The sequence below is a fragment of the Haliaeetus leucocephalus genome, unplaced genomic scaffold, assembly GCF_000737465.1.
Source record: "Haliaeetus leucocephalus isolate CR32 unplaced genomic scaffold, Haliaeetus_leucocephalus-4.0 Scaffold273, whole genome shotgun sequence".
Taxonomy (NCBI): Eukaryota; Metazoa; Chordata; class Aves; order Accipitriformes; family Accipitridae; genus Haliaeetus; species Haliaeetus leucocephalus.
Window position 1 is genome coordinate 2,503,680 of NW_010972709.1, and position 13,656 is coordinate 2,517,335.

Genomic DNA, 13,656 nt, shown 5'->3' on the forward strand with positions numbered 1-13,656 from the left:
AGCAAGTAGCAGCCTTGAGTCGGAGGAAGGTTTTTCTGGGGAGGAAGGGCACCTTCGAGGCACCGATGACGTAGCCCTGGGAACTGGGGGTCTCCGGGAGGGCGGTGGAGGGCGAGACGTTGAAAAACGTGGCATCTTGCGGAGAACACGGAGGCTGGATGTGGCGGCCAGAAATAGCCCGGCTGGCCTCAACCGGGGGCGGACTGGCTCCATCCCAGCGCGGGCAGAGCTGCCAGACGAGGCCGGGCACCTCCGGCCGGGAATGGGGCGCGTGGTCCGGCGGGAAGGTGGGGCGAGGGGAGGAGAGCCCTCCCCGATGGGCCGGGAGGTTGCCGTCACGGGGGGTTCTTTTGACACGTCTGCCTCTTCCCCCCCCCGCAGCCTCCCCAAAAACGCAGCCGCGTTCCCACAGCCCTCCCCGCCGCCGCCAGCCCCGGCCAGCCCCTCGTAGCCCACCAGCATGGGGAAGGAGAAGACGCATATCAACATCGTCGTCATTGGGCATGTGGACTCTGGGAAATCCACCACCACCGGGCACCTCATCTACAAATGCGGGGGCATTGACAAAAGGACCATTGAGAAATTTGAGAAGGAGGCTGCCGAGGTGAGGAGCCCGTCCCTCAGCGTGCCCCCCCACCCCACACTCCCACCCGCAGGGATGCTCCGCACTGACGCCCACGAGCGTCCCACGGGCAATATTCCCCTTTTCCCGGCGCTGCCCTTCTCGTACCTTCTCTTTCTCCCTTTGTTCCCATCTATTTTTTTCCCCTCTGCGCCCCTGGGTCTTCCTGACTTCTCTGGCCTTGGGAAAATAGGCCATTTGGGCGCTCGCCACCCTCTTCTCCGGAGCTGGGGGACTCCCTGCTGCGGGCTGTTAATGAGGGCAGGGGCACAAGCGAGATCTGCAAGACGGGTTAGGGAACCGGCGGGAATCACCAGGATTCTGGAAGAGCCACAAGCCGTGGTGCTTCAGGGCATGAAATTCCTTCTAAATATTGTGCATGAGGAGGAAAATCTGATAATCCCTCATTGCCTAGTGCAGGACTCCCTGAATTTCACTCTGAAGCATCTACTTCCAGTGCCTGCTGGGGACAAGGTGCAGCATCAGCTGGACCACTCGTTTGATCCAGTTCGTTAAAAACCCCATTCCCATTTTTCTCAGGAGGGTGGTCTGATGTGTAGCTCGATTGGTAGCCTTTAATACAGAAAAGCTGGCACGAAACATGAGCATTTAAGTTAAATTCTTTTGTTTAACTCATAATGGCGGCATTTACAGCAATTTAATAGTGCATGCATTCAGCAGGCTGTCACACAGTAAAGCACCACCCAATATCTATAATGTGGCAAACACAGAGATTAAAGAGGAAGAAAAAAACGTGAACTGGAAGCTCTCGGAAATTAATGATGGTAAATTCTAGAGAGGTGGGTGAGCCAGGAAAAACCTGGCTGTGTTATTGATAGGGCAGATCTGGTCTCTCGGAAGATGGCTTGTCGTCATCGTTCCAGGAATCTTTAATGCAGATATCCCTCGATTCCTTTTTTTATTTTTTTCTGGACAAGATCCCATATTTCAATGAAAAAAAAAAAAGGGGTTACAGAGCTGCCACTCTTGATTAGACATTTTGCTGTCTGTCTGTCTTAACCCTTTGAATTTGCTGATAGCATCTCAGCTAAACCACCCATTTTCCTGCCTCACTGTCAGCCCTTTTTTCCAGCCTTTGAATGAAAAGCTTCCTTCATACAAAATGATCTCTCTGGCCCCTGTTTTAAAATGGTCGCTGATATCCCTCCATATATTTCCCCCCTTTACCTACAAATCGGATATGGCGTTGATTAGGTGATCCTAGATATGATTGCGGCTATTTTAATTGAACAGACACTTTCACTCACTTGCCAGAATACGCGGGGACTGGAAGCTGCTATTAATAGCCTATTGACTGAGCTTACAGACTCCATTTTCTGATGCAGGGCTGGGGAAGGGTTTTCTTCCATTAGGTGGCATTCGCAGGAAATGGAGGCCTGTGTGCACCCAAAAAGCCAACAAAAAAACCCCAGGGTCTGATGTTTGTTTTTAAGAGAAAAGAGAAAGGATTATTTTTTTCTTTTTCACTCAGAGGCAGAGGTAACAGTATCTCCGAAAGAAGAGTTGTTCTATTTTTAAAAAAAGAAAATCAGTATTTGTGGTCTCCAAATAGAAAGCTGTCCTTCCGCTGGGGTTTGATCAAGGAAAATCAGGCTGTTTCTGGCACTGAACAGGGAAGGTATTGTGCAAAGCTAGATAATACCCTGTTTTTTTTCAACAACAGCTCTGGGTAACTGAATATACCCCGTGAAAGGAGGGAAACTGTTTGCTAAATAAAGGATCTCATTTGTCTTGACGTTACGTATGATACCGAGTTCGGAGGGGGGGGTTCACATGAGATGACCGGCTTTTTGTGTGCATTGCCTGCGATAAGGTGCTGATTCCCACTTAGCTCCTGCGGGAGAGCCAGGGGTCTGCTCTGTGCCTCAGTTTCCCCATCCAGAAGTGAAGGAATAGGCTGCCGAAGGGTGAAAGGCTGCAGGGTGTGCTGATCGAGCTCCTGCTCGAGAACTACCCATTATTAATGCATCGCACAAAATGCACCGTTCCTTGGTGTATCTCTGCCGTTTCCAGCAGTAAATGAGCACGCTGTAATGACACCCCCCCCCCGCCTTTTCCCTGGCAAGAGAGGGGGTCAATGCACATGCTGGAAAGGGTTAACCTCCGAGCTCCTGCTCTGCCCCCTCACTAAGCCTGATGCCAGGAGGATGCTTAGGAGCAGAGATTTGATTCTGGATTTTTCCACACACCCCCCGACTGCCCTCTCTGCAGGTATGAGAGCTCGCAGCTGCCCAGCAGGGATGGGGCATCACCCTCTCAACCCAGTATCCCCTCCGAGGAGGGGGAGGCTCGCCCCTGGCTTTAGGATTTTGCCCGTAATCCTCCAGAGCAAGCTGCAAAGTCATCGCAGCGCTCAGCTCTTACATAAATGGGCCGGCACCGTTAATTCCTTGTGCTGGCTGGGAGTGCGGGAGCCGGGGCAGACCAGCCCCTGGGCACGGCGTGGGCAGGACAGGTTTAGATGTGATGCTCTGTTAGCCTTCTTGGTGAGGATCGTCACTGAAGCGTTTGCTGCCTGCCATCAGGAAGCGCATCCCTCTGGACCAGTGATTTATAATTGGCCAGGATGAATTTTACGCATTAATACTCTAGAAGAAACCATGGTCGCAGAGAACACCAGGATGGATGGATGGGAGCGGGGTATCTCAGATCTGTCCTTGCACAGTGGTAGGAGCCCATTAAATCATCCGCAAATGACCTAAATTCCATTTTCCATCTTAAAAAACCCCTTGCATCTGAGGCCAAGAGCAGATGATCGATGCCCATTAACCTTTTGCTTTTGCCAGGCTCCCCAGACTGCCTCGGCACACTGTGGTCAGCAAGGGCTGGTCTTGTCCTGCCCCAACTCCACATTGGCAGGATCCCAGCTCAGACTGGGAGCACCACCTCCATGCTGGGGGAGGGGGGAATTCCGGCTCTCCCTGATGGCATGATGTCAAAGGACACTGACCCAAAGGAGAAAGCAGTTCAGAAGTGACATTGTGGTTTTACCAAGGAATGTGCTTTATCACAGGACAGAGAGTTTTACTGTAGCTAATCCCACCCAGCATGATTTTATGCATTACAATGTTGGCTGAGATTTTGGCCATTTGGCAACAACAGTTGGTCTGGCTGCAGCTCGCAGTAGCTTTTTGTGTGAATTCGCACACTCTGTGGCAAAAATCAATCACATTTCTTTTCTGCTCATAGCAACCATCTCGCATTTAATTTTTTTTAACCCATTCCCCTCCTCCACCCCTGTCAGTTATGGGCTCACTCATGCAGCAATGCCCTTTCCCACTAACCAGCTGTCTCACAGGTTTGGTTAACAGATTAAAATGCAACAATAAGAAGATTTTCACCATTGCTGTATAGTTCTGTAGCAGCATGATTTCCCAGCAGCAGTGCAGGACCGTGGTGTTTCATGGAGGAGACCTCGTGGATCACTGGTTCCAGCTCCTGCCCATCCAGCCCCACTCACAAATTCACTTCATAGCTCTTCCTCCATCCTGTTGAGGAACGCATTGAGAACAATATCTCCTTTCACTTGTATTTATTAGAATAGATCATGGCTGCCATTGAATTTAGGGATTTTTGCCTTCAATGTATGTAATGTGACCCTCTGCCTACGTGAGCCTGGGATGTGCCCTAGAGGGTAGGTTGCTGGTACCAGTGCTATGGGCTTGGGTTTCTCACCAGCTCTTGCCTTTGTGTTGGCCAGATGGGGAAGGGGTCCTTCAAATACGCCTGGGTGCTCGACAAGCTGAAGGCCGAGCGCGAGCGTGGCATCACCATTGACATCTCGCTGTGGAAATTTGAGACCACCAAGTACTACATCACCATCATTGACGCACCTGGCCACAGGGACTTCATCAAGAACATGATCACCGGGACCTCCCAGGTGAGAAATGGTGGCCAGGGAGTGGGGAGCTGCCAGAGGTGGGAGGCTGAGGCTTGCTGATGAGCCCAGGGTCACGTAGGTGCTGTTGGAGTCCTTCTGGAGGTGAGTAGTTGACACAGCAGACATCAAGTGACGTTGAGCAGGGTCTACGCAAGAAGCTGAGTAACACCAGGAGACCCAGCTCGCCATGGGCCTTTACCTCCCTGGGTGTCTGGGAGAAAAGGCTTCCTTGGGCACAGAGGGGTGGTTTCTCCACCCCATTTCCCCTACTTGGAGGAGGTGGGGATGAATATGGCCTCTCTGGGAGGTGGGATGCTATGACCTACAAGCCTTTGTGTGGTCTCCCAAGTCTCCCACATTATTTTAGCCTCAGCCAACTGAGGTATACGAGAAACTTCCAACAATCCCTTAGCCTTTATTGGCTAAAGGAGACTCCATGGGTCTTTTCTCCTTCCTTTTTCTCAAAACAGCTGTCTTTGTCCCATAAACCACATCACATTGCCAAACTCCATGGTCTACCCTTCCAGGGTAGGGCACTTTCCCCTCATCACACTGCAGAACATTCCTGCATCTCGCTGTGGTTGACGGGTGATGGATGAGCCTCACTGCATGCCCAGTGAGATTCTCATCATGATTCCAGTTGGGCTGGGCATGGCTTTCTGTCAAACCCATACAGCTTCTGCTGTGGGCTCTGGGTACAGAGGTAAGGCAGGGAACACAGTTTGCATGGCTATAGTCTCATCCATCACCCAGGGAGATTATTTGCAAGACTTCAGTAGGGTTTTACATCAGGCCTTGTCTGTGCATCCCTGGATGTCCTGGTTAGTCATGCAACCTGGAGGAACCCACCCTGGTTTCCAACCCACACTGCAAAACCATGCACAGTTGGCAAGTCTGAAATAACAGAGTTAGGTCAGGTTTGAGGTAGATCAGCAGGGTTATGGGTAGCAGCTGGCAGGGAGTCTGTCCAAACCATGAGTAGCGTTCATCAGGGACTTACTCAAAGCTCTCAGGGGTGTCACCAGGAGCAGTGCTCTCTGGGGACAGAAGCAATTCATAAGCTCTCTCCTCCCAGGCTGACTGCGCTGTCCTGATCGTTGCTGCCGGCGTCGGTGAATTTGAAGCCGGCATCTCCAAGAACGGGCAGACTCGTGAGCACGCCCTGCTGGCTTACACCCTGGGGGTGAAGCAGCTCATCGTGGGCATCAACAAGATGGATTCCACAGAGCCCCCGTACAGCGAGAAACGCTACGATGAGATCGTCAAGGAGGTCAGCGCCTACATCAAGAAGATCGGCTATAACCCAGCCACAGTTCCCTTTGTGCCCATCTCGGGCTGGCATGGAGACAACATGCTGGAGCCTTCTCCCAATGTAAGTGTGCGTTGTGTTAGACTTTCCCCCCCCGGCTGTCCTGATCCAAGCTGAAGCTGACCTCCATGCTCTGAAAACCACGGGCACATTTCAGGCACCCGTTGTGCGTAATGACCCGTGTTGCCAGCATAGATGTGTTTGTCACGTAGCTCTGCTTGCACCGAGCCAGGATGAATGGGAGCACTGTTCATGGGCACGCTGGTTGCTGTACCGTGGCCAGACACCCCAGTGGCTAAACATGAGCATCTTCAGGACATGATCTATACGGCTTTGCTTGTGGGGTGCGATTTGAAGGTTTCATATCATCAGACCCGTGGTGATGTTAGAGTCATCTGCAGAAATTGTCACTCTCAGCAGGAACATCATGTGTGTTTTTAGGGTGTTGTTTTCTGAGCGAAATAACACGATCTGGTCACAGGCTTGGAACGGCTCCCACCACACAGCTCCCGCGTGTTGGGTATCAGGTCCCCTTTCCCGTTGGTGCTGAATGCCACTGTGGTGGCCGCACCTCCGGTTCCAGTGCTGGGATCTCACTCCTTAAGGCGACTTTTTTCTTGAGGAGGTACCAAGTTTCCCATGCCAAAACCATGGTTTCCTAGAGCATCCATTTGGGGCTGCTCCTTGTGCTGTTGATTTTTACAAGGCCCTCCCTCTGTCCATCGGTGATGAGGATGGTGGGGATACAAAAGCAGGGTGCTCTGGGTGGGCCCTTGCCATTATTTCTTATGACAGCAGGGGAGAAAGAAGAGCTTGAAGAAGGATGGGGGCTTCTTGGCAGACAGGCTGCCAATAACAGTTGTTCCTCTGACACTGTTTTTTTGGAGAAAAAGCTACCCCAGCTTTAGTCTTCTGAAGAAGTGATGGGCTGGAAAGTTCTGGCCAGAGGAAGGTCCCTGCTCTCCTGCTGGCTTCTGGGTGACCTTGAGCAAGTTGCTCAGACCAGAAATCCCCAGCAATCTCTTGTGAAACCAATGGGAAATTTGATGCTTAAGGGGACTTCAGGACTTCACCTGTGGATTACGGGTCAGGGCTCTATGACGAGAGAGACAACGTGTGAGAGTAGCAGTGATTGAGGGAGGTCAGGGATCATGAGCCTGAGTTAGAGGAGTGCTGCAATGCAAGCTCACACCATCATGAAACGCAGCTCACAGCCTTGCACGGGAAAAGCAGCTCAGTTGGGGCTGGCTTGGAAGGAAGGAATTTTTGGGGTGCTTACGAGATTCCTGTCCCCTGTGGAGCAGAGCTGGGATAAAGGTCAGCTGCGGCCATGCCAAACCCAGCCACATAGTTCCTGGGTGCCTCAAATCAGACAGGCTCCAAATGTCAGCAGCTGCTGGGCTGGGAAGATGATCCCGAACAATTCTCCTATTAATAGGCTGCAGAGGGGAGGCACGGAGCAGGACGGGGCTCCCTGGCCCCCTTCCTCTGGATGGGTCTCAGAGCATGTTCTCAATATAATGCACTGCCCAAGAGAAGGCAGGGGCCAAAATAACTCAATTCTCTGCCGTAAGGAGGCAGCTGGCCCCAGGGTGGGTTGCCAGAAGCTGCCTGAGCTGGTGAAGTGGGAAAAGAGCCTGTCCAGAGATCTGGATCAGCATGAGTTTTGCTGGAGAGGGTGCAGGGTCCTCTCCATGCTGTGGTCCCCAGGAGGTCCCCATCCTGCCTTTGCCAGGACACCAGCTTGGGACAGACTCCTCCTTCCCATATTGCACCACGTCTAGGAAAGCTCGAGCAGGAAGCTGGTGTAGATATGTCTCATCTCGTTCCTTGCCTGAAAAAGCTCTGATTTTTTTCACTCGCAGTTTCTGGCAGGCTTTCTCTAAAGCACAAGACAGTCAACTGACTTGTCTGTTTGTCAGGGGACTTATCAGAAAGTGGGGATTAGAGCCGTGACGTCCCTGCAGCTCCTGTCACCTCCAGGCGAGGGGAGGTGTGGTGGGACGTCAGGCTGGAGCCAGCTCTGTGTGGGAGACTCCAGCCCACATCCCTGTTGCACAGCAGCCCAAGGCCAACTGCAAAAAATGATGGCTGGGCTGCGCTTGCATCAAAATTTGACATTTGAGAGCTTTTTGGCAAATGGGCTTTTATGTGAAGCCAGCTTTCTCTTGCTGCAGCCAACAGAACTGGGCCATTCGATGTGGTTTGGGAGACTTTCACCCCGTTGGGATGCTGCAACCCAAAGGCACCCAATCTGTGGGGCAAGGGAGTGTGGTGGCCTGGGGCTGCAGGCTCAACGTTGGGGTGTGTGGGGTGGGCATGCTGGGATGCTCACGGGCTGGGTAAAATCAGAGAAAGGCGACTGGTCTGTAAAATGCACTTGGGGTGCAAAATAGTTGGGCCTCAGCTGTTATTTATGGGGGCTTGAGCCTGCAGTTTGCCCTGTCTGGCTGCGGGGTTTGGTCAGATCCTGCTTTTGCCATAGGAGTGGTGGAATAGGAATTGCTCTTTGGGAAGCAGATTTGGGGAATACATAAGAGAGGTTTTACTTGCGTGGCCCTAGGAGGCAGCGCAAACCAGGTTTTGCAGATGCTTCTTACCCTAGGGCCATGCTGAGGTCTTGCAGAGTGGATTTGCTCCCAGAAGGTGTCAAACTATATCTTTATCTGATTCTTGGGATGTCAAGTTTTCTGGCTAAAGCATCGAAAGGAAAAAGGACGGCTCTGACAGCCCCGCATCACGGGGCAGAGGTTGCCATTTCTCCATTTCCCCAAGCCATCCAGGGGCAGAGGGATGGGACCCCTGCGTGCATGGGTGGCCGTCACCCTCAAGAGCAGAGCCCGTGGGCAGGCAGCCGTCGGGGCAGCTGCTCGCACGGGCACCTGCCTGGCATTTTGGGCCGTGCGACAGCAGGCTGGAGGGAAGGTCTGAGTCATCCTGCGCATCACATGCGGCTCCGTCACCGGCTGGATGGATTTATCATTTTGCCTAGCTGTTAGCCTGGTGCTGGGGCCGGCTGCGTAGCAATAGCTGCAGTGCCCTGGGAAGGATTCCTCTGCAAAAGTGTCCCCAGGCTCCTCCTGCCACTGTCACCAAGGAAGACAATTGGTGTCAGACGTCACCCTCCAAAGGAGGCTGACCCGAATATGTTCGATGCGGGCTGAATTCCTTGGCTGGACCTGGCTCTTCCCTGCCTTGCTCCTTCCTGAAAGCAGTGCAGATTGCAGGATAAGAAACCAGCCTTGGCATAGCTGTGTCCTCCAGGGATGGCTGTGAAACTGGGGGCACTTTGGGGGTCCCATTTCACCCCTAGCCCCAGCCCCATACCCGTTGCACTGTGCCACTGGTGTTGATGCTTAAGGGAAAAGCCATGTCCATAATGTGTGTGATGGAGCCGGGGCACACGGGCAGCATTTTACATCTGAGTGGGAAAATATTGTCTACACCTTTCTGTGCAGAGGAAGGGGGAATGACCTTGCAGACTCTGATCTCTGTTTGTTGTATCAGGGTTGTTTCAGACCCAGGACTGAATTTTTCTTGCTGGCAAGCCCCAGGCATTGCTACAGCTTCCAGATGTGCAGCATCACCCCAAGACAGCACTGTGGTTCCCTGCATCAAACCATGGCCTCTGTTGAGCACATTTCCATACCTCTCTGCCTCTTTTCTGGCCAATTTTAGCTTCAAGGGTCCAATTTAGGGCAGGAGCAGAGAGCATCTGTGAAAAATGATCCTGCCCCTCGGCAGCCCTAGTGCAAGCACTGCATTTCCAGGATCTTCCAAGCCAGGGTTTAAAATCCAAATCCTGGAGGGGTGATAGCAGGAGTGAGCGGGGAGAAGTGTCTGTCTGGGGCTCACTTGGAAGAAACTTGGTCCCCAGGACTGAAGTTTGGGGGTTTTGTAGCTGGGACTTGGCTGGAGACCCTGTGGTCCCTGTGCTGGAGGCATCATTGCTGGAGGGCAGGATCCAGGCAGCTGGTGCAGCGCCCATGGGTTGGTGTTGGAAACGGGGGCTGTGAGTTTGCTGGTTTTAACCACTTCCATCCTTTTTCTCCTGTTAATGGATGTTTTGCACGTTTCTAGAAGAGAAGGGGGGAGATTGAGCAAAGGGGTGCAGATAAGCCTGCAGGGATGGTGGAGTGGAAAGAGCTCCCCAGCCCCCAGGTAAAGCCAGGACATGGCTGGACTGACTCCGTGAAGATTGTCCTGGTGGGACGTCTCTCTGGGATCACTTCTGGGTGCTGAGGACAGGCACACTCAGTGCATCTTGTTGCTGCTCTGTTTCCAGATGCCTTGGTTCAAAGGCTGGAAGGTGGAGCGCAAGGAAGGCAATGCCAGTGGGGTGTCCCTCTTGGAGGCCCTGGACACCATCCTGCCCCCGACCCGCCCCACAGATAAACCCCTGCGCCTGCCCCTCCAGGACGTCTACAAGATTGGAGGTGAGCAAAAGCCTTGCCACTGTCCCTCTTCCCTCTGCTTTAACTGGAATCTTTGTTCCATGGGAGATTTGGGAATGACATTTCCAGGTATTGGGAAACTGGAGGGATAGGATTCTTCAAACTCAAGATAATGTGGCGGAGAAGGGTGGTAGCTTCAGGGCAAAAACCCTGTCTGAGACAGGGCTGTCTGGGGTGGAGGTAGACATGCCTAAAGATGCCCAGGGACCGGAGAGGAGCAGCAGGTTTGTGAGCTCTCCCCAGGGAACATGCAATGCCAGAATGGCTGCAAATTTGGGTGTCCCAGAGGTCATGGCTGGCAAGGCAAGTTGGAGGCAGCAAAAAACATGGTGGGACCCAGACGAGGGAAAAGACCAGCAGGGAGGGCCACCAGTGAGACTGGTGCTTGGCAGCTTGGCCACGGTCTGCCCGTGCTTCCCAAATGCTGGTGTCCATCACCGGCACCTCCATCTGCTGAGCTGGACCGTGGTGCCAGCCATGTAGGGAATGCAGTGGCCGAATGCAGTGGCCGGTGCGTCTCCCTTTCCCTCTGGAGCAGTGATGGGGATGCTTTTTTGAGCTATAAATACCCCATGAGCTCTCTGACCTGCTGGCAGCAGTGGGAAGCCATGCTGACTCACCCGGCTGCCGGATCAGGCAGGCAGAGCTTTTCCCAGCCCTTTTCCAAGGACACATGCACTGCAGAAACCAGGCAGGGATTGCACATGGGGTTTAGGAGGCTTTTTAATGAAGTCTTTTGTTTGCAGTGGAGACGAAAGTGGTGAGCAGGTCTGTGTCCTCCCCCAGCTCAGCTGGGGCAAAGAGATATGGTTTTACCATGAGGTAGGTCCTTAGAGAGCAGGGACACTGTGGGAAGCTGGGGGGTGGAGGCAGCAGGGTAGATGTGGATGAGCTGATGGGTCCAGCCAACCTCCCCAACCTCTTTTTCAAGGCTGTTTCTCTTAAAGATTCTTCACCTCACTCCAAAGGTGAGTTTTCCCAAAGTCTCCTGATGACACAGGGTGTAAAAGGTCCCCTTCATTTAATTAGCCACCCTCGTTCCCTGGCACAGCTGGTCCTCCTCCCAAGTGGATGGTGTGGCCATCAGGGATGTGGAGCGTGTTGTTGCACACACACTATGATGTGCCCAGTCCTCCATGTAGGAGGTGTCACAGCTGCTACAAAGGAAGAACTTTTGGGGCACGTGGATTGCTCAGGGCCTTCTGATTATGATGTTGCTCCTTTTTTACAAAAGATTGGGTAGAAAGGATGGACTCATGGTATTTTTGAAGAGCCTAATGTTGATCTTGCAGCTGAAAACTGGGGGGGTTTGGGCAAGAAGCAAACATGGTCTTTGGTTAAACCACTGGAGATGTCTTGCTTTTGCTGCAGCCAGGCTTTAGCCCAGGGATATGCCAAGCAAGTTATGTTTCGCTCTGTTTTGTCCTTGTCTCCGCAGGGATCGGCACAGTCCCTGTGGGCCGCGTAGAGACTGGCATCCTGCGGCCCGGCATGGTGGTCACCTTTGCACCCGTGAACATCACCACTGAGGTGAAGTCCGTGGAGATGCACCACGAGGCCCTGAGCGAGGCTCTGCCTGGGGACAACGTTGGCTTCAACGTGAAGAACGTCTCCGTCAAGGACATCCGCCGCGGGAACGTCTGCGGGGACAGCAAGTCGGACCCACCGCAGGAGGCAGCGCAGTTCACATCTCAGGTCAGCAGAGCTGGTGGTGCCACTGTGCATGGTCTGCCACCATCCTCCGGCTCCCATCCTTGCCCTGACACCGCTCTGTCCCCCAGGTGATCATCCTGAACCACCCCGGCCAGATCAGCGCCGGCTACTCGCCCGTCATCGACTGCCACACCGCACACATCGCCTGCAAGTTTGCTGAGCTGAAGGAGAAGATCGACCGGCGCTCCGGCAAGAAGCTGGAGGACAACCCCAAGTCCCTGAAATCGGGCGACGCGGCCATCGTGGAGATGATCCCTGGCAAGCCGATGTGTGTGGAGAGCTTCTCCCAGTACCCACCCCTCGGTAAGGGAACAGCTCTTTGGAGGTGTCCTGCGGAGGAGCATGAAGGCTTTATGGGTGTAGAGCTCACACCAGACGTGCTGAGCCTCTCCCAGTATCCCCCACCAGTTAGACTGGGGAGGAGGGAGCTGAGGATGTTTCATTGCTCCCCCATGTGCTGGGGTTACAAAACTGATGCATGAACTGTGTTAGGGCTGGTGGGGTGGGACGGGCTCTCTGCTGAGCTGGGTTTCCAAAGACAGGGCTGGGTTCTTCCTCTGGGAGCAACAGGACCTTTCCTTCAAGGTTACTAAACCCTGATAGTTTCTGAACAGAAACATTTTTCAGCTTCCCCATCTCTGCCCTAAAACACAACTGGTCAGGAGAAGAAAGAGGGAATTTTGCTCAGCAGAGGTCACCTTTGAGAGTAGGGAAGTGCCATGTTTTCCTTGGATGATGTTACACATCTGGAAGCTTTAGCAATGTCAGGAGCTTGCAGAGAGCAGATGTGATTTAAGTCTAATAAATAGTCATTTAAACAGAGAGGAGCATCAGGGCTAGCTTGGTGCTCAGAGCAAGGGTTGATGGCTCAGGGCTGGTTCCTGCAGGAACCTGCTCCAAGGACAGGGGTAATGCACGGCATCATGAGTGGTGGGTGCAGATCCCACCATCACCCATCCAGAAGAGCTCATCCTTAGCGAAAGCAAGGCGTTTCACTCACGTCCCCCTGCTCTCCATCCCACAGGCCGCTTCGCTGTCCGTGACATGCGGCAGACTGTGGCTGTGGGCGTCATCAAGAACGTGGAGAAGAAAAGCGGTGGGGCCGGTAAAGTCACCAAGTCTGCCCAGAAGGCCCAGAAGGCTGGCAAATGAATCGTGGGCTCCCAGTGCATCGCGCAGAAACCATCCCTGACACCAGGACGCTGCCACCGTCTCCCCCGGGCGCATGTGTGCACATCAGCTTGTAAGAGTTTATATGTCAACGACTGGATGCTCACCATTAAGGTCCAGTGGAAATTCTTTAAAAGGAAAAGCATGTTCCAGCGTTTGTGAGGCTTCATGTTAATTTTACCAATAAAACTGGTACAACATCCACAGTGGAAAAAAAAAAACCCAAACAAAAAAAAACCAACAAAAAAACAAAACAAACCAACCAACCCCAAAAGTGTGGAGCTCTGTGTGTGTGTCTGTCATTGAGAGGGGCTGGTTTTGCTGGGTTTTGTGTAGTCCCACGTAGAGCAGATGGTGGGGATGGGCATAGGCAGGGCTGGGATGGAAATATGGGGGAAGGAGGAGAGCTTGGCACCCATATTCAGGGTGTCACCAGGGCCCAGTCCTTACCCAGCTTTCACCCCTCAACCGATGCAGGTGTCTGGTC

General features: G+C 53.1%; 1 protein-coding gene across 1 annotated transcript; it reads left to right on the forward strand.

Annotated features, from left to right (window-relative positions):
• Positions 1-359: 359 nt before the first annotated feature.
• On the forward strand, positions 360-13,375 carry EEF1A2 (eukaryotic translation elongation factor 1 alpha 2). Its single transcript, XM_010569507.1, has 7 exons — positions 360-604; positions 4,344-4,523; positions 5,599-5,895; positions 10,118-10,268; positions 11,725-11,981; positions 12,068-12,302; positions 13,024-13,375. Exons 1-7 carry the CDS (start codon positions 461-463, stop codon positions 13,149-13,151), a joined length of 1,392 nt encoding a protein of 463 aa, XP_010567809.1. The 5' UTR covers positions 360-460; the 3' UTR covers positions 13,152-13,375.
• The last annotated feature ends 281 nt before the right edge of the window (positions 13,376-13,656 follow it).

Excerpts from the sequence above, each read along its gene's own strand:
- EEF1A2 (XM_010569507.1), top strand. The coding sequence starts at position 461 with ATGGGGAAGGAGAAGACGCATATCAACATCGTCGTCATTGGGCATGTG. Across the intron at positions 605-4,343 it reads TTGAGAAGGAGGCTGCCGAG|ATGGGGAAGGGGTCCTTCAA; the intron begins GTGAGGAGCCCG and ends TGTGTTGGCCAG. Across the intron at positions 5,896-10,117 it reads TGCTGGAGCCTTCTCCCAAT|ATGCCTTGGTTCAAAGGCTG; the intron begins GTAAGTGTGCGT and ends CTCTGTTTCCAG.